The sequence below is a fragment of the Leguminivora glycinivorella genome, chromosome 19 (genome assembly GCF_023078275.1).
Source record: "Leguminivora glycinivorella isolate SPB_JAAS2020 chromosome 19, LegGlyc_1.1, whole genome shotgun sequence".
Classification (NCBI taxonomy): Eukaryota; Metazoa; Arthropoda; class Insecta; order Lepidoptera; family Tortricidae; genus Leguminivora; species Leguminivora glycinivorella.
The window spans coordinates 17,487,707-17,509,288 of NC_062989.1; the positions used below are offsets into that span (position 1 = coordinate 17,487,707).

Sequence of the window (21,582 nt, forward strand, 5' to 3'; positions counted from 1 at the left end):
GAAAGGGGATGGTAAAATTCTTAACCCGTCACCACAGAGGCTATGGCTAATTTCCATCAGATTTTTGAGATAATTTGATTTATGAAATTACTCAAAGGCAGTATTTTTAAGTAAGTACATATTTGTCAGTCTCTTTTAGCGAAGTAGATCTAAAATTCCTAAGCTTACAAGAAACCAAAACACATAATATACCTACTGACACATTTTTAACTTTTAATATCATTAAAATGTCAACCTTGAAAAGATTAACCTACATGACCAAGCCCTATTGCACTCCGATGTCAATTACCTTTCAAAATCATAAAAGTTTGGCAATGTCGCACCAATTGGGCAAAATTGTCATTTACGCAACACAAATGACATTGTCAAATGACAAGCATGGCGACATACGGGACATTGTTAGCATATGCACTTATTGAATAGAGTTGAAACGCATTCGTACGTACATGCCAATGGACGGGGTTTGGTCCAAGTCATAAGCGGTAAACGTATTTCCAAGATTTTATTTAACTTACAATGTCCGTTTGCTCAAGTCAATTTTTGCAATCAATATTACATTCGTTCCAATTTTAGTATATGTACTGCCGAAGCAAGTGCTTAAAAGAGCCGATGTGCTGGATATTTGAGGGAAGGTGGGGCAATGGTCCTATCATTCTGGAAATGCCATTATTGCCACTCAACGAATCTGAGTATAGTCTTGCGACTGATTACAGATATTAAATAAGAAAAAATAATTACATTCGCTTAAGACGGTTTAACTACTAATTTTCAAATCGGTATTTATTGTGTGTATGTGAAAGAGTAATTCTATTGCGCAGCGAGAAGGTAGTCAAAATTTATGGGCTGCGAACTTGCGGCCACCGGAATGTATCCAAGAAACGCAGCCGCCCCTGGTAAAATACAGTCACAGATAAAAATCAAATCTTAACAAAAACATATTTGAAACTTTGGCATCAATGATAAAAATAATAGTATCTATTCCAAGTGACAAAAGTATTTTTTTTTTGCTCTGGGGCGTAATGTGCTAATTTATTTTTTATTTCTTTAAACTTTATTGCACCAAATATAGACAAAAATGTACAAATCGCGGACTTAATGCCTAAAGGCATTCTTTCTTTGATGACCGGTCTGGCTCAGTCGGTAGTGACCCTGCCTGCTGAGCCGCGGTCCCAGGTTCGAATCCCGGTAAGGGCATTTATTAGTGTGATGAGCACAGATATTTGTTCCTGAGTCATGGATGTTTTCTATGTATATAAGTATGTATTTATCTATTTAAGTATGTATATCGTCGCTTAGCACCCATAGTATAAGCTTTGCTTAGTTTGGGGTTAAGTTGATCTGTGTAAGGTCCCCCAATATTTATTTATTATTTTATTATTAATTCTCTACCAATTTTCAGTTCTGCCCGCACCTGTCTGGTTGTTTGATTCTTTTTATAGTTATTTGTTATACAAGGGGGCAAAGTTGTATTTTAACGCCGAGTGTGGAATTGAAAAACGAGCAAGTGAAAGGATTCTATAGTTGAACCACGAGCGAAGCGAGTGGTTCGAGAATAGAATCCTGAACTTGCGAGTTTTTTAACACACGAGAAGTAAAATACATTTGCACCCGAGTGTAACACAAAACTTTTCCCCTCACTATAGCGAGGAAACTACAACGCCTACAACGCAAAAAATGCGTTTAAATCAGTGCTTCTAGTAGTTTCACAGGTGGTAAATCATCTTTATTACTAGATTCACCTACTTTTATCAATTTTAAAGCAGTTAATTTGACTTTATTCAAGGTCAAATTACTTTACCCACTAGTGGATAAAATGCGTTTTTACCCGCTGGTATTAAAGGACCAAACACGTGTTTCTGAGCTAGTGAGGGGAAAAATATTTTTGACTTCCAGAATGAAAGTCGCCTGCGCTTATCTAGCCTGCACTTAACATAAAGTTGAAGATAATATTATTAGCGTCTTTACTTAATACCAAATAAGACTGTAATAAAATTACCATACCCGACAAAACAGAGTTTTGCATAAACATGCGTGTCCATCTGTCCATTGATGCGTAGCTTCTAAATCATAGAGTAGTTGCGATACACAGTAGCAACGAACAGCGCGTGGTGCAAGAGGAAGGATACAGCGATTTGTTGTAGCAATATCGATGATTATTTTATTGCAATGGTAGTAACTACCTTTATTTGTGTAATCGTCATCACATCCACAATATCCACATGTGTATTTTTTAAAGGATTTATTGCTATTTAGATAACAGGCTACTACCTCTAGTCTTAGTTTATTTTCAGTGATATCTACTGCTCTGTTATGGTTTAAACCAGGTTTAAAAAAGTAACATGTTTTAGAATACCTAGTATTTAAGAAATATTCTTCATTTTTTTACAAGTGAACAAAAAGTAATCTACCTAGTTTTTGTTCACTTGTAAACACACCTTGTGACATCTTTTTGCAATCTGCATTAACATTATATTTTAGATTTTTTTTCACATGTTGAATGTTCGAAAATATCAAAACTGTTAAATGAGTGTTAGAAACGTCATTATGACACTGCCAGATTAATATGAAATTGGTGTGACATCTAACAATTACTGAATCCGCTAAATAACCCGTTTCCGCTCTCGCTGCCGCTTATGCCGCGTGCACGTTTTCGCAACTCCGGCGCATCGGCGCGTGCGCCGTTGCGTGTAATTGTCCGGTAGTGTTGTGCGCTGGGTAATTGAATACCTGATGGATATGAATGTACCTAGTTGCTAACTGAGTACGTACCTAGTACTTATATTGCAATTTTACGTACATAATGCAATAACCTAACCACAAAATTAAAATTTTGAAAAAACTCCGACTGCGACATAGTAGACCAATTTTCATGAAACATGGCTAAGAACACTTCCGACTAACTCAGCTTTCAGACAAAAAAACTAAATCCAATCGGTTCATCCGTTCGGGAGCTACAATGCCACAGACAGACACACACACAGACAGACAGACAAACAGACAGATAGACAGACAGACGGACAGGCAGACAGACACGTCAAACTTATAACACCCCGTCGTTTTTGCGTCGGGGGTTAAAAATAGTCCTAAAATAATACTTATCGGTATTTAAATTTTTCCAAGTAAATCGACACGAGTTACGAATTTTTTCTTTACACGTGCGTTCCGCACGTTTATCGAACCTACTTATTTTATCCCACTAGTGCGAGAAGTGGGTCATTTTAAGGGTTCCGTAGTAAACTAGGAACCCTTATAGTTTCGCCATGTCTGTCTGTCCGTCCGTCCGTCCGTCCGTCTGTCCGCGGATAATCTCAGTAACCGTTAGCACTAGAAAGCTGAAATTTGGTACCAATATGTATATCAATCACGCCAACAAAGTGCAAAAATAAAAAATGGAAAAAAATGTTTTATTGCGTGATTTGCGTGACAATCGGTAAATGTACACACCACCATTTTATTTATTCCGTCACCTTCATAAGCACTAATTGCCATGACATACCTTATATAAAACGCCAATTAAAAAGCTATTATACCCATAGACAAATACCTCGTGCCATAGACAGTCTATCATAGAATAATTTGTCTATGCTTCCTGGGTCGACTTACTTGGCTCGAGTATGGCTTTTTACCTTAAGCGGACTTCCTTTTCCGAGGTCCCTTGTTGGTTGTGTAAGAAAAGATAACTATAGTTAATATCTTTTTCCCCTCACTAGCTCGGAAACACGTGTTTTGTCGTTTAATATCAGCGGGTAAAAACGCATTTTATCCACTAGTGGGTAAAGTCCCCACAAAAAAGTGGGTAAAGTGGGTAGTGGTGGGTTAATCCCTTAATGGGATAAGTTCGCCTTTGTACAAATGATGTGTGTGTTCTTTTTTTCTTTAAGTACTGTGTGTGTTCTTATCTTTGTACAATAAAGTGTATTACTACAACTACTACTACTAAAGTAATTTGACCTTGAATAAAGTCAAATTAACTGCTTTAAAATTAATAAAAGTAGGTGAATCTAGTAATAAAGATGATTTACCACCTGTGGAACTACTGGAAGCAGTGATAAACGAATGTTTTGCGTTGTAGTTTCCTCGCTATAGTGAGGGGAAAAGTTTTGTGTTACACACGGGTGCAAATGTATTTTACTTCTCGTGTGTTAAAAAACTCGCAAGTTCAGGATTCTATTCTCGAACCACTCGCTTCGCTCGTGGTTCAACTATATCTAGACTTCTGGCCGAAGGGTGTAGTCTTTAGACGGTTCCGGGGCAACCTGCCGAAGTCTACGCCCGGACAGACGACGTTGTCACCTAAATCTAGATAATTTGTGATGTGTTGATTTTTTCTCACTTTGATGTGTTTATTTGTTATGCTTTTATGTATTTTAGTTACTCAGTGCTTTGGTTTTTACTGTCATACTGTGTAACGTATTTGAAATAAAAATAAAAATAAAATAAAATATAATCCTTTCGCTTGCTCGTTTTTCAATTCCACACTCGGCGTTAAAATACAACTTTACACTCTTGTATAACAAATAACTATTAGATTTTCAGACATAATCTCTCAAATGTGACAACTTTATTTGCCCGTTTAACATAAATCGAAATAAATTCGGCTTACCCAAGTACCCAATCAGCTTAGTTGAGTGTATATTCTACTAGCTTTTGCCCGCGGCTTCGCTCGTGTTAAATTCTAAAATTGCGGAATGCTCCATACAAACTTCCCCCCCCCCATTTTAGGGAAGAGGGGGGTTATAAAGAGACAAAAAGTATCCTATGCCACTCTCCATCATCCCTCCATTATTTTCATGTTTATTAAAACATTTTGTATTTTCACTGAACTTGTTTAGCGAAATGATAAAACTAGTTGACTTTATAAGCTCGTTTCGTCAACTTACTGACGTGGTTCAGGGATTTTATCAAATCCCTAAACAAATCTAGTGAAATGACAAAACGTGGCGTTTCTGTTGGTCGATTTTGTGATTTCACTAAACAGAGTAAGGGATTTAGTCAAATGACTGAAATTTTCTAGAGAAATGATAAAATGTATTCGCCATTTTGACATCCTGCGTGATTTGATCATATCCCTTAGTGATTTGATGAAATCTCTGTTTTGGCCATTTCCCTGTGACATATAATAGATCTCTTCACGTCTCTTCGTATTAGCATCCTGATTTTTTATTTATTTTTGTGTTTGTCGTTGTTAACATATGTTTTTTCATCGTCAATATCGTCACGTCATTATTAGGTATACATACACTAGGTATAAAGTATTATGGTTACTACCTACTTACGCAGTATCTATCAAGATTGTCTTAAGTCAGACCATGCTAATTTTGCAGCAATTTTGATAGCATAGTTAATATTTGATCTGACTGTCTATAATAATCTGCACACGCATTCCCTTACCAGATCCAGGTCAAGTTTACATAAAGATCATAACAACAAAGACTCAAAAACTTTAACCTTGTTCTTTTGACATTTGATGACCAACACCTGCTCTAAAAATGATCCGTAACATTCGCGATGTTACGTTTATGATCGCTATTGCGAATGTATAAGGTATATTGGTACGTAGTTAGTTGTTTGTGGTGACTAGAGACTAGTAAATATTGAAGACGAGCAAGCTTGCATTTTTTAAATAATGTTAAGACTTTAAGACAATCAGTCACCTTTCATTTTGGTTTCTAAACCAATATGGATTCTTCCCAAGCGGTTAAAATAAATAGAAAAGTCCTATTATAATAATAAAATTACCTAAGCATTACTTTTGAATGGCGCCATCTGGTTTTTAGCATCTTAAGTTGTTATTCTTATATTGACAATATTTATGCATATTAAGCCTGTTTTTTTTATGATAGAAACATAGCATTGGAGCACAAGGCACAATCTCACCTACTTAGCACGCCCAACGAACACTTTTAACTGCCTGTCGGGGGAAATAATTCGTGTATAAGCGAATTTTGGCATAGTTGTAGAGAACGGTGTCTTAATTCACATACTCAAAGTACTCGGGGTGGGGGTGGAGATAACGGGTGGAGGGGGGTGTAAAGGTCCCTCTTTTTAGTTTTTCGTGAATACCTCTTAAACTGTGTCACGTAGCAAAAAATGTTCTAAGACACAAGTTTAGTAATCTTCATAAAATTCTCTACAAAAAAATAATATACACTTTTTATCTGGGATCAATAGTTCATGAAATATGGAGGCGAAATATCGCTTATACACGAATTATTTCCGATGAGGTAGGCTTCGTTGATTGTGCTATACTATGTTTATACCTACAGTGTGTAGGTACAGTGGAGTGCTGGGAATAGTTTTCGGAAAATGAGTAGACCACTGTCAGTGTAAAAATAATATTTAATATCATCTACGACCTCTACAACTTATTACGATTCTCGCGGCCTTATATAGTATGTCAGTCTTCTTTATTTACTGCACTCTGGTGCCCACCTAAACATCTCCGTCTCAATCCATATCAGAAAGACCACATTCCTCGATCGTAAAAGGCAACTCAGCGTCGCACAAATCCTTGGACCTTACACCTTCGTTATAAAGTTCATATTCCACTGTTGTTGATAAAATCAAACGGTGTCGTGGGCGGTAAATGGTAACAACTGTGTTATTAAGCCGTGATTGACAGTTGCGTTTATTATGTTGGTAATACCTTTTGCCCGCGGTTTCGCTCGCGTTAAATTCGAAAATTCCACCCCCCCAGTTTAGGGAAGTGGGGAGTTAGAAAGAGACCAAAGTAGCCTATGTCACTCTCCATCCCTTTAACTATATTCGCTGAAAAAAAACACGTCAGTACGTCGCTCCGTTTTGCCGTGAAAGACGGACAAACACACAGACACGCGCTTTCCCATTTAATAATATTAGTGTTGGTATAATGGCGGATTTTATATGGCGATGTTGGGAAATTATGAAGGTTAGGGTTTTGAGGTTATCTGTTTGTTTTTGGTAAAAGTAGATTCAAGACATGGACTGTTATGAAGACTGTTGTACAAGGATCGGAACTTTTGAGCGCCATCTATTGATCGGAAGTTAAATTTGAGATTTCAAATACTTTTAAAATGATCGTGACGGTTCGTAGTAGAAATTTACGGAGGATTTTGTAGAAAACATAAATAAAAAAATTATAGGACATTCTGACGCAGAATAAATTGAGTAAGCCCCACGGTAAGCTCAAGAAGGCTTAGGTTGTGGGTTGTGGACACCCAGACAATTATAATATACAGATATTGTACTCATTGTACAAATAAAGAGCCTTACCGGGATTCGAAACCGGGACCGCAGCTTAGCAGGCAGAGTCACTGACTACTGCACAAAATTACTATGATAAACATAGGTAAGAACAATTTAATACTGGACTGACAAAGCCCATACAAAAAAGCGTAAACCTGAAATGAATGGACTCTAAACTAGATGGCGCTGTTTCGCAGCCTGAATGTGGCCAAAATAATATTTTCCCCAAATATGTTTGGGTTTTATTTTTTATAAGAACAAATGACATATTTATTTATTTTAAAATCATGATATCAACGTCAATACACATTTTGAAAAAATAAATTTGTAGGCATCATCAGTGTAGTTATGATAGTATTTAATAGGTGGCGCTAAAACATCGAGGTACGATTCTTAGTATGAAGTATGTAAATCCTATATAAATAATCCTTCACTGAGAGAAATTTGCATTGTGAATTTAACAAGTTCGACTTGTTGCGGTTTATCCATTTGAATCAGCCAAACGTATGTTTAAAACAATATGTGTCAGGTTGTTTTTATAAAATCGACTTGTTGATTCAAATATATTGCCGATTAAAATGACAAGTAGCTTGTTGTTTGAACCAAAGAGCACGTAGGCGCTATTTTAACCAAAAAACTTGTTGAACGAACATGAAAACTGGTTGTATTTTCTCTCAGTGTTGATATAGGTAAAGTATTTGCAACAGGCATCTAAAACACGCGACAACTATAACTCCATCTATCTATCTCTCACAAACAAGGTATCTCAAACATAATATTTACATATTAATGTTATCTTAAATTGACTAGGCTCATTATTTCTATGCAAAAAGTTTTACGACTAATTCCAAATTCAAATAAACGCACAATTTCTTAAAACGATTGAAAAGTTTGAGTAGTTATATTCAAAAACAACAAAGCATTCAAAACATACTCAAGAAACTTTCTCACTGATTTTGCAACCAATTGGTGTTTGTCTCAGCCCTTAGCAAAGAAAACAAACACAAGTCGACATGCAAAAAAGAAAATCGCACCGTTTGAAGTGTACTTTACTTTACCCACCTAAACTTTCACTTACACAACTGCATTACATCCCTTTTGTAATAAGAAATAACGATGAAAATTGATTAGCATTGAGTTTGAGGACTGACTTTATAAGTTTGTTTTTTCAGCTTGCAAATTACGCACTAGTAACTGTATAAGATTTCTTATCAGCAACGAAATAGTGTTTAAAATCGTTTATTTACAGATGTAAAGGGTTCTTGTATGGTCAGAACGTGAGATTATTTTAAATAGATGAGTCATTGAACTGTTTAAGTATGCTATATTTTGTATGCTATATTTTGTATACTATATTTTGTACAGTCGCTATCGGATATGTAGGTAGGTACAGTCAACTAATTGGAACCCTAGGCCACTCGACAACCATACCAAAATGACAAGCAGTAAGAGATCTCTTACAATTTGATTAATAACGTCAGTATGACATAGTTCTACAGTGGCCTAGGGTTCCAATTGGTTGACTGTAACTATATCGGAGCTGCAAGCTCTCACTAATATCGCGGTCGATCTTAAATGGTCTAGAAACTCTAGACTACATACATACAATCATGCCTGTACCTATCCTGTCCAAAGCACGTGAAACTACTAAAGTGTCAGTGCCACTTGGCAATTAAGGGGTTGAAAGAAAACAAAAATTGTAACAAAATTGTAACATGCAAAATCACTAGTGTAATATTAAGTCTATATCGCTATATTAGTCTACATCGCAAACGGTCTAAAACGCATTTAGTTATACAGAGTGGGGCCTGTAACAAAGGCGAAGAATTGAACTATAGGCTATTCTCCTTATACTGATCAACATTTGTTCAGTGACTTTTAAAAATTATGAAGTCTTTAAATTTTTAATTTTTTATACAAAATAAATATTAGCTTCAATGTACGCCATTATTGTTGTCATTGACGTTGTCTGTCACACTTTAGAATTAACAGAATTCGCAATACATTACCTCTTAGAAAAAACTTTCAAGGGTGATAAAAATCAAAATACAAGTTATACCGATCAACATTTGTTCGGCGACTTTTAAAAATAACTTGTATTTTGATTTTTCAGTATAAGGAGAATAGCCTAGAGTTCAATTCTTCGCCTTTGTTACAGGCCCCACTCTGTATAGGTAGGTCTCTTTAAGTTGCAGGCGTCCATAGCTTACGGTGACCGCTTTCCATCAGGCGGGCCGTACGCTTGTTTGCCACCGACGTAGTATTAAAAAAATAGGAGCCCCGCGGTAGAGGGAGGGTGGTATATCATAGATTAAATATAAGAAGATCATTCACATACATTAAAATGCGACCGCCTAAGAAGCGCACTACACCACACATAGATGGCGCCTGCTGGCTCTTCTTCTTTAGTCGTTCCCTCAATGCTGAGGATCGTGACATCATGTGATTCTGTTGAAGACTAGGTCCCTCCATAGGCGTCTGTTCCTCGCCAAGCGCATGGCCTCGTGCAGTTTTAATCGCATGGGTGCAGTAATTTGAGCACACCCTCTAGGGGGAGGAGCCTGAGGTCTCGTGCTTTCAACTTTGGTGGCTCTAAGGCTGCCAGAAATATGTATACATGCCTTAATACAGGCAATAAACAACTAGGGAACAAATCAAATTATTTTATTGAATATTTTTCGATTTGTTCTTTTTTTCAAGAAGTCACACTACTATATATAAATTATAAATTTAAATAGATATCATACACGAAAGGAAAAAACGTCAGGGCCCACTGGCGGGCGGGTGGTCTAGTGGTGAGGACGTTAGCCGCGTAAGCTGAAGACCCGGGTTCGATTCCCGGCTCGGCCACCAGTGCAGTGGGCCCTGTCGTTTTTTCTTTCGTGTATGATATCTATTTAAATTTACTTACAGGCAATGAAGTTCCGTGTACTTTTTACATATTTTTTGGCACTTTCGCTGTATTCTCTGTATTCGCTGTATTCGCTGTATTTCGTTGTATTGTATTTCTATGTATATAAGTATTTGTATATTATATATATCATTGTCTGTGTACCCACAACACAGCCTTCTTGAGCTTACCGTGGGCCTCAGTCAATCTGTGTAAGAATGTCCTGGCCCCGTAGCCGAATGGCATTTCTCCGACGCCAAACGAAAGCGATACGCCGCTGGCTCTGTCGCGCCAATACGCAAGCGCGATAGAGATAGATAATTAGATATCTACTAGCGCTTCGTTTCGTGAGCGTTTCGTGAGCGATTGTGCCATTCGGCTAGCCACCCTGTAATATTTATTTATTTATTTATTTATTCATAGCTTTGTTGCTAATGCTAACTGTACAGCGATTTATTGAAGTGTTTCAAGGTGCCTCGTTGAAGTTACTTGTGACATTTCGAGTATGATTTTGTATTGATTGAGAAGCGATTTGTATGTTTATAATGTTTGAAGTGGTGGGAATATTTATTATTCGGGCTTAATTTGAAGTGATGTCAATCTGAATTGACATTTTACATATGACTCATGAACTTGAGGTGAGATGTTATTTATTCAAAAAACAAACAGAAACCAGAATATAACACTTTCGAAACCGGGCTCTACGCGGCGCTACGACATTTTCGCTACATACGGGGAAACCCATGTAATCGGCTACGCTTCTACGAGCGGTGTGCCCGACAGTCGGGTTCTTGGTAGCGAAAGTGTTAAATAGACATGCAGACGTATTTTAATTTGATTAGTTTTTTTACAAAAATTATAAAAAAGTTGATATTTAGGCACTCCGTTTATGCAGTCAAAGAAAACAAATTTTGTAAATGTAATGAAAAATATAAACAAACCAAAAAATCACCTCGACAATGAATTACAGTATTATTTCATATTCATCTTATTTCTCAACCCAGTGACACGAAAAATCATATAATCGTTATACAATTACTCATCTAAAACAATGTGTAGGTAAGCAATTAAACTAATTTACATCCTAATGAGGTCAGTGATCCCGCTAATGAATTAATATAAACACGACACACGATTGTGCCAAAACACAGAGGTCAATGGACTAGTTATGTCCTAATTTCATTGTGTAATATGCGTAACCTTTTGTTATCTGTATACTGTGACCGTCTGACTGTAGTTATTCAATCTGCATTAGGATTAGCCGTGGTCATAATCATAATATGTAATAACGAGATACAATACTATATCCAAAGTTCTTCCAAAGCTTACTTCATTTAAATTCCAAATATTTCCTGGTTCCAAAACATCATTTGTGCTTATTCCTACCCAACCAAAACAACTTTCTTGACTTTAGTTTTAAATACGTATTCCAAGATTTACTGCATAATACCACAAAATTGACACCGCGCATATGATGATTATGCCATGCAAATAATATGATTACAATCTCTTTTCTTCATACTAGGTATATAGCTTCCAATAAAAAGACTAACTCAATATCCTCTTATTCCAGAGCGTCTCGACCAAGACGACGGCTGTCATATGGACCGCGATCGCGACGATTACGTGAGCCTCAACACCGGTCTGCGCAAGACCGGCTACGCAGACACTTTCTACGGAGGCAAGAAACCCTCCTCCATCGAGGATAAGTCCAACAGGAACAGCCCTGAACGCATCGTCGTCGTTGAGAGCAACAATTCACCCAGCATGAGCCTTAGAGCCAGCAGGGAGCTAGAACCTAAGAAGGCACTACGTAGTAGACCCCCCAGCAGAATCCCGCACTCACCTGTCCGCGCTAGGACACCCAGCCGTGGCAACACCCCAAGCCCTAAACACACAGCCAATGTGCAGACTTCACCTAAACTCACCCCAAAGCTCCCACCCACAGCTAGAAACACTTGGAGCGGCAGAACAGCTCCTAATCAAGCCAAATCTAAAGCCAGACCGACCATCGGCGCTGATACTTTCGATAACCCTAACAAATCACCCAAAGCTAGACCTAAAACCGCTCCTCAGAATGAAGCTTTCAAGAGGAACTCCCCTCTTAGAGCCAGCAGTGTCACCCTTAGGTCTCCACCGAATCAAAAACCTCTAAGCCCTCTATTAGAACACATCTTAAGGTCTACAGAAACTGCTAAAGACGATGCTGCAGTTTTGGAAAAGATGAAGGAGATTATTCGAACGTATTCAAAAGGAGAAGATTCTTTATCCAGAACGAGTTCTAAAGACTCCGATTATGCTGACTTCACCTCAGCGTGGGTGATGTCCGATGGGAAGCTTGAAAGGTCGACTAGTACAAGGCAGTTGGCTGCCCCGAGGAAAGATCCAAGGAATGGAGCTTCAAGGATCCCAGCTCCCGTGTCAATAGGATGCCGGAGGTCCACATCCACTTCCCAGTTTCAATGACAGGAGTCCCAGGATAGTGAGCTCAGTGACAAATAAAGACTGAATGCCGGAGAAGGGTTGTGATGGTTCATGTCAAGTGATAGAAAAAGTTCCGTTTTTGGCAATAATTAGAGTGTATTTGGAAGACGATTTTGAAGGTTTTTGAACGGCCTGGCATAGTAGATATAATCCGAGGCTCATGCCTTTTTATGTATATGATATATCTTTTCTATTTATCGAATATAGCTTAGTCTATCAGTTATACTTATCTATCCATATCTTTTATGTGTATTAGTTGTATCAGTAATGTTTAGATATTGTAGTGTTTTAGAAATTTTCTAATGTCGTCTAATCGGTGTTCATCTTTACAATTAAAATGTAGTAAATTTACACTAACAAGTAACACCATAGTTTATTGAAAGAAGTAAGGACTTCTTGATTGACACTGGTTCTTATGGGGCCTAAGATCGTGTAAACTTTGTATTAAGGTGACCTATTTTTCTCTTTTGACACATGAAAGTCCTGCATCGTCAAAAAAAGCATTGTGTGAGAATTATGATTGACAATGTATTAGAGCACTACTTTTCAGTTTGAGTTGGTCATCGTTATAATTATCGACTTGTAATTTTCCTTGTGAGGTAAACTGATGATATTTCAGCTGTGAGTTGTAGTTTTTTGGAAATTGCCACGATTCAAGCTACTTTTGGTTTATCTTTATAAAGAAATCTATGACATATTATAAAGACATTTTAAATAACACTAGATATAACTTAACAAACTAAAGTTTAGAGGCATTAGAGTTATTAATGTTAGATAATATACCTAATACTTTTGCTGACTATAAAAACACCAGAGTAAACCAAACCATCTTCCAAAAAGGGTGCTCTTCATGTTGCAATCTGGATATTGGCGCCCTCTGGTGTTGAAATGGTCTAATATAACGTTACGCGGGTTGATTCACAAATAGCGACAAAAGATGGTGCTAATTTTAATTTTAGGTATAATGGCATGTCCCAGTAAATTCCATCTTGTACGTCCAAACGTATTTTTAAGGACAAAAACATTTTTTTTGACACGTGTAACTTATATCAGTGACGTCATAGACAATATAATAGTCATAGACAAGTCTGTAGTAGCAATACATATAATACACATCTTGAGATATTATGGCTTGAACATTTTATACAGGCGTTAAAATCATGCTTTGTGACACTGAAATTGATTGCACCGTTTTTGTCGGAGACGCTCCAAGATGGAAATAAGTTAACATTTTATTTTCAAGTAGAAAATTATTCAACAGAGATTTTATTTTAGTTCTAAGTATACGATAATCGTCGCCTAATAAAATTAGTTGTAAAAGACAAGTTTAAATAGGTTTCTAGTTAGAAATTACAGTTTTTTTATTTGAGACTAAAACGATCCCGGTTGATTAACAAAATTAACATAGTATTTATTGAGAAATAAGCATTTGGAGAGCATTTATCGGTGATCATTCCAATTTGCCGGGAAATTTAGATTTTTTCAAAAAGTAATCTCATGTTTTTTCTGTAACTGTAGTTTTTCTAAGCGATAAAAATATAAAATATTTAACAGTTTTTTCGATCACAAGATATATTGATTTCCTTATACCTTAAATGCCAAGGAAAGATATTCTCTCATTTGTGAGCTGTGTTGGTAATGACTGATGACATACAAAAAAATACAAGTCAAAAAATGGTCGGAAAAAAGTTTAGATACTAGGTTTTGCCCGCGGCTTCGCTCGTGTTAAATTCGAAAATTGTAGAATGCTTCGTACAAATTTCCAACCTCCATTTTATGGAAGTGGGGTTTTAGAAAGAGACAAAAAGTAGCCTATGTCACTCTCCATCCCTCCAACTATCTCCACTTAAAAAATCACGCGTCAATTCGTCGCTCCGTATGGTCGTGAAAGACAGACAAACGGACACACACACTTTCCCATTTATAATATTAGTATGGATTTTTATCGTTTATGAGAACTACAGTCCGATTGTACATAGACTCTGAAGTGTAGCAGTTGGTGGTTAGATTATATGGCATTGAACTAAAACATCCAAAATCATACCTCATCTAGTGTACCAATAAAAGAGTATTTTTTCACTCGCTTGTAGTGTAGACAGCTTAGAGACTTGAGAGTATAAAGGTTCTCATTTCATTGAAATCTGAACAGAATTTAAAATCAAACTACAACAATGTCGATTCAAAACAATAATACGCTCAATAACCATGACGTTACTTTATAACTAATCCATTCTAAAGTAATGTATGTTTAAAAATAAGTGTCTATGTTTTTATTCTCAAAAAACAATAGACACTCAGGAGTAAAAAAAGACTTAAATAAAAAGTTTAAATTGAGAAATTAATATGTAATGAAGAACCTTTATATTTGTCACAAAATATAGCCATGCCATAGACCGTCCAAAAAATAAATATTTTTGGAAAATAATACTTATCTGAAATCGCTTTTTGGTAAAACTGAGACTTGGGTTCTAATTAAGAGTCTGTTTTACCAAAGGGACGAAACGTTTTAATCTCGTATACGTAATTCACTTTTCTGATGCTTCTTGTGTAAGTTTCATTCTAACTTGTAGAAAATATTAAAAATAATTGTACAATCTAAAAGTGTCTTCAACCAAAAAAATTTGGTACCGGTCACTATTTTTAATCTGTGCAATTACTTTTAAAAATCATGCTTCTAATAGCCTGATCAAGATCGCTTCTCTCTGTCCAATTTATAGGCATTGCTTAACGTGCGATAGAGACAGAAGCTTTCCCAAATTATGCTTATATAGTATATAGAATAAGTTAGAATCGGAACTGCGACTATAGATAAAATCAATACTTGAATCCTAAGACACTAAAACCTTTTCACGGTAAACGTCAAATGTGACTTGAGACAGGGTTCTAGGTTGGCCTAGAGTTCAAATTGACCGTACATTATATTTATATAAACCACCAGGCTATTCTATGCTTCTACTGAATACTACATTTTGTGCTTAGTGGAATTCGCTCACATTGACTTACCAATGAAAGAAATTTCTGTTTTTCTGTCTTATGTATAAGATGTTCTCATAAGTATTTGATGTATTAACATATAAGTCAAAATTATATGTCCGTGAAGATAAAGTCGAGCTATTTTCCACATTTGAATCTATGAATTGTATGTAGTAATATAAGTAGCCTGTTTCATTCAAACATTTTGTTTAGTATAATGATACAGTATTCTCAAATTCTCAGTATTTACAAATTTTTTGTAAATTAAATAATCTTTGTGAGCGGACCTACAAATTCTTTAGATATAACTTGGTATAACTTAGTTATGGTTGAGAAAATAGAGTTATAACTGAAGCTTGTATTCACATAAATCTGAAATTAATAAACAATAACTCACTAGATGGCGCCCACAGAGTTTGTAACGAACTTAACATAGTTTTGCATAACACGCCATCAGGCGCCATCTAGTGTTTTTATCGTGATGTTCTTTCATTTGCTAACGCCATCTAGTGATTTATCAAGATACAATTTCAATATAACTCTATAGACTCTGATTTTGGTTAGTTTCGTGCTAGAGGCTAAGTGAGACTTAGTTGCTTCATGGTCGTTACCACTTACAATGCCATAGACATTTGTTACTCTATTTCACAGAATAAACTTGATACAAGATTACAATGTGTTTTTTATTTTATTATTCGTCGAACGTACCCCTATAATGCTCCAGTTAACTTAATCAATGGCATAAAATGTAAACAATTAGAGAACTAAAGCCTGGCAAGTTTTTATTTGACCCCGAATGAGTGACGCTATAGTCCGCTTTCATTTAATGGCAATAATGTGCCGACGTCATATATAATGGGGACAGCGTGTACTGCATTCGCGTTAATATTTGTAGAAAATTAAAACATGGTTTTAGAGAATCAACATTTAATAAACAAGGTTTTAAGACTTGCTACTTGTTTTCACGCGGCCAAAAATCCACGAATCTTGTGCCTTTATCGAATGTAGTCGATATTTATTTTATTTTTGCTTGGAACCTTGTTTTGTACTGGTTGCAATGGTGGAACAACCTCCTTATTTCTAAATATAAATATTTTTCAGAGCAGAGCTACAGACACCTTACATAAGAACAAAAAATATATTAAGCTAAATCGAAACGAACTAAGCAATGCAGGAGAACCACACTATAAATTGTCAGTACATAACGCCGTGGCTTGCGTGGGCGACGGTCGCGCGATGGTCGCGCGACGGCGATGCGACGCATACGAAATCAAACCTTATCGTCGCAAGACACGAGACACGGCGTAACATGTCAACAACAGATTTCAGAACATTGTTATCGAAATGCTGTGAAATCCTTAACCTTTTTTTTTAATGTAAGTATTTTATCATGTTCAGTATAATTATTTTATTATTTATTTTGGGCATATTGCGATGAAATCGTTACAAAATCTAAAATATTTACTTCTTGTTTACATCAATGACATTTGACGACGGGTGTCAAATAGTACCTAATCCTTGCCAAAGAGCATTGAATCACTACGTTTTAAGAGTCGGCACTCTCGAACAACCCTCGAACCGATTTATGCAGGCGTTTTTTCGACGGTCGTGAGGTCATGTCACTGCTATCAACACAAAGAAAAAATCGCTAGGGCTCGACCAACCCAGTCCCTAATATTTATCGATATCGATAAATTTGCGATATTTTGCAGTATGGCGACTTAACAGTAAATTTATAGTATTTATACATATGTTTAAAAAAATGTCTGGGATGGCTGTCAGAGGCGTATTTCAAGGATTTGGCGTTGGCATCCTGAGCCAGTCAGGATTACCGCCCCGTTAAGTGACGATAAAGTATGAAATTTAAGAAAAAACGCTGCTTCGCTATTCTAAAAAGTGCCTGCCGCCTTTAATACGCCCCTGTATAAAATGAATAAAACAAAAGCAAAATAAATACTATCACTTTTCTTTTACATGAAGTAATTTTTCAACTACTTTACAGCACTTCTCAGTTGAACTAATTTTGAGGCCTTTGCAGAAAATTCCTATGATTTACTGTGCCTGACGTTCATATTTGGCACTGCCTCCTAATTAAGAGTTTTGTTATAAGCCAGTATTTGTTGCTTCAATATTCGTGTTTCTTGCATGTTTACCAGGGAAAGTTAATATTTACTGCAAAAAGCCTTGAAAACTTTTGCCCAATATTATCTTCATACAGGAGATGGATAAATATGCCGATTCTTCGTTACCTGTTAAAATTACCCATAATCGTCATCTGAAATAAAGAGATTATCGATAAGTTGGTCACACTCTATTGGTATTTTAGGTTATTTGTTTGTTTACGAAAAAACTTATTTACAGAATTTATTCGCTAAAATCGTAGACTGTACATGATAAGTACTACTTTAAATTGATTAAATGAGTAGGTAATTGTTAGCAACTCGAAACGAAAATATAATAAAATACTAGTTACCGACCTGCATTGCATATATCCAGTGCAAAGCTAGGCAAAAACAAGCCACCATCACAAATTTCACACTTTCTTATTGGTTTGCCCGAAATTTCAATAATAACTTTAGTTATTTTATTATTTACTTAACTTACAAAATTCAAACAAGTTACGACAGATTTGACGTTGACGACTTGACGTTTTGAAAAAAAAAAACACGTAGGTCAGGCCATAGACTAAGGAAATATGAAACTCTATTATCTATGTATTTTTGCTACCAAAATATAATGGACTTTAGTACTATTAATTTTTTTTGTGTCGTAATGTTGGGAATCATTGCTTGATGATATTATCATACTATGGAGTGACGACCAGCCCGTCGTATTATATTAGCGAAGCAGCGTTTTTTCTTAAATTTCATACTTTATCGTCACTTAACGGGGCGGTAATCCTGACTGGCTCAGGATGCCAACGCCAAATCCTTGAAATACGCCTCTGACAGCCATCCCAGACATTTTTTTAAACATATGTATAAATACTATAAATTTACTGTTAAGTCGCCATACTGCAAAATATCGCAAATTTATCGATATCGATAAATATTAGGGACTGGGTTGGTCGAGCCCTAGCGATTTTTTCTTTGTGTTGATAGCAGTGACATGACCTCACGACCGTCGAAAAAACGCCTGCATAAATCGGTTCGAGGGTTGTTCGAGAGTGCCGACTCTTAAAACGTAGGGATTCAATGCTCTTTGGTGACGACGGGCTGCTACTACTCTACTATAGACCGTCAACCAAATCTTGTCACTAGAAAAATGCGGCAAATTTGAAAAATCGCGGGCTAGCAACACTAGTTTTGAAAATCGGTGGAAATTCGCGTGTCATTTGTATCTTATCTGTGGAAATCTCCACCCTACCAAAAAGAGAAATAACTAGCACATATCCGTCCCTTTTTAATACATTATCTAATTCGTAAGGAAGGAGCGAGCCCCTTGAAAAAAATATATCTGTGGCTGTTCGACGTACATTGCTGGTTTTTGTTCCTTTCATAGGGATACCATACTTTAGTTTGATGTACATTGCTACTGCCAAAATTTGGTTGACAGGCTACTATACTATATATACAGGATACTAATACTACTACTGAAAGTACTAAATCCTCTTTGACTTGAACTGCCAGTCACAAACATATCAACTGTCACCAAAGAAAACTGTCTGACGCAGTCAAACGAAATCCCAAAGTATGTAGACTACAATATTTACATTTATTTCATATAAGTATTAAGCTCAATACTGTCTTATATCAAAATGCAGTGTTGAGATACCGGAAATGTCGAAATCCCACTCCAAAGCAGGAACGTGGAGTTTTTTTCAGGCCATCTGCTTTTTTATACTGTTCTATGCGGTAGTTCTTTCTGTTCGTCGCCTGGCTTGCATGACGTTTCGGTGCCAAGAGGGACCAAGGCCTTCTAGGACTTCTCGATCTTCAAGAGACTGTTAGCCCAGTGGTAAGGACGTGCTTTCTAACCCACTGACGACCTGGTCTAAGCCGATCCTGGGTTCGAATCCCGGTAAGGGCACTTATTTGTGTGATGAACACAGGTTTCTGAGTCATGGATGTTTTCTATTTATGAGTACACACATAAGCTTTGCTTAGTTCGGGGCTAGTTTGATCTGTGTACGGTGTCCCACAATATTTATAAAATAAAATAAATCTCTGGTCGCGGGTTCAAACCCCGGCTCATACGAATGAGGTTTTCCCAGGAGGCCCATTCTTTGAAAAGGAAGAGGCAGCAATAGTTAAAATTATAATATGTAGAAGATACTGTCAACCAAATCTTGTCAAAAAAAGGCGGGAAATTCAATTTTTCTATAGACGATAATCCTAGCTATGCCCCAACATTTTTAATATCTTTTTCCCCTCACTAGCTCGGAAACACGTGTTTTGTCCTTTAATACTAGCGGGTAAAAACGTATTTTATCCACTAGTGGGTAAAGTAATTTGACCTTGAATAAAGTCAAATTAACTCCTTTAAAATTGATAAAAGTAGGTGAATCTAGTAATAAAGATGATTTACCACCTGTGGAACTACTGGAAGCAGTGATAAACGCATTTTTTAGGGTTCCGTAGTCAACTAGGAACCCTTATAGTTTCGCCATGTCTGTCTGTCCGTCCGTCCGTCCGTCCGTCCGTCCGTCCGTCCGTCCGCGGATAATCTCAGTAACCGTTAGCACTAGAAAGCTGAAATTTGGTACCAATATGTATATCAATCATGCCAACAAAGTGCAAAAATAAAAAGTGGAAAAAAATGTTTTATTAGGGTACCCCCCTTACATGTAAAGTGGGGGCTGATATTTTTTTTCATTCCAACCCCAACGTGTGATATATTGTTGGATAGGTATTTAAAAATGAATAAGGGTTTACTAAGATCGTTTTTTGATAATATTGATATTTTCGGAAATAATCGCTCCTAAAGGAAAAAAAGTGCGTCCCCCCCCCCCCCCCCCTCTAACTTTTGAACCATATGTTTAAAAAATATGAAAAAAATCACAAAAGTAGAATTTTATAAAAACTTTCTAGGAAAATTGTTTTGAACTTGATAGGTTTAGTAGTTTTTGAGAAAAATACGGAAAACTACGGAACCCTACACTGAGCGTGGCCCGACACGCTCTTGGCCGGTTTTTGCGTTGTAGTTTCCTCGCTATAGTGAGGGGAAAAGTTTTGTGTTCAACTATAGAATCCTTTCACTTGCTCGTTTTTCAATTCCACACTCGGCGTTAAAATACAACTTTGCCCCCTTGTATAACAAATAACTATTAATATGTAATGGCTCGTCAAATATTCCGCCAACGTAAAGGTTTGGGAAGGCAAGCGCTTTATGGAGATTGTGAAGAAGCACACTGACATTTTATCCCGCCAGGCGGCGCCTGTGCAAGTGTCTGTCATGTGCATGTCACTCATTCATATGTGAGAGAGAAAAAAATCTTCTCACTCTCACGTATGAAGTTTTTTATCTGTGCAATGGACTAATAAGGTGGCGCCATCTGTCATAATCTTTGAGTGTGCCTCCTCATTGACCGGTGAGACCTACATTTTTCATATTTGCCGCGTTTTAGTGCTAAGATTTGGTTGACCGTCTATAAATAAATGGCATTATTATGGTTTTCTGTCACTTCTTCAAACATCATACTTTTAATAACAACACTTGAATGAAATTGCCTTATCGGTCGCTAAGAACTGAAATCCAAAGTCTCCGACAGTTTGTCAACTCGAGCTTGTAATGATGATATTCCTTAGTACAGTCACTGGTAATAACATCGTATAAAAAGCAGGCCGTAATAACCACGACGCAAAATTCAAATTTTGTAAAACCCCCGACATAGTCGACTGATTTTCATTAAACATGGCTTAGAACACTCCCGACTAATTCAGCTATCAAACAAAAAAAAAGGAAATCAATCCGTTCAGCTGTTCGAAAGCTACGGTGCCACAGACAGACACACTCATAGACAGACAGACAAACGTCGTTTTTGCGTCGGGGGTTAATTTGAAGTTATGTTC

General features: G+C 36.7%; 1 protein-coding gene and 1 non-coding gene across 2 annotated transcripts in view; both read left to right on the forward strand.

The window, feature by feature from the left end:
- The window catches only part of LOC125236602 (GAS2-like protein pickled eggs), a 201,569-nt gene extending 185,326 nt beyond the window's left edge, over positions 1 to 16,243 (forward strand). Inside the window, exon 5 of the mRNA XM_048143465.1 lies at positions 11,688 to 16,243. Within this exon, the coding sequence (XP_047999422.1) occupies positions 11,688 to 12,580 (893 nt within the window). The 3' untranslated portion in view covers positions 12,581 to 16,243. The remainder of the gene's footprint in view (positions 1 to 11,687) is intronic.
- Positions 10,003 to 10,074, forward strand: Trnat-cgu. Its single transcript has one exon. It is a non-coding gene; the product is annotated as a tRNA-Thr (tRNA).
- Positions 16,244 to 21,582: the final 5,339 nt, after the last annotated feature.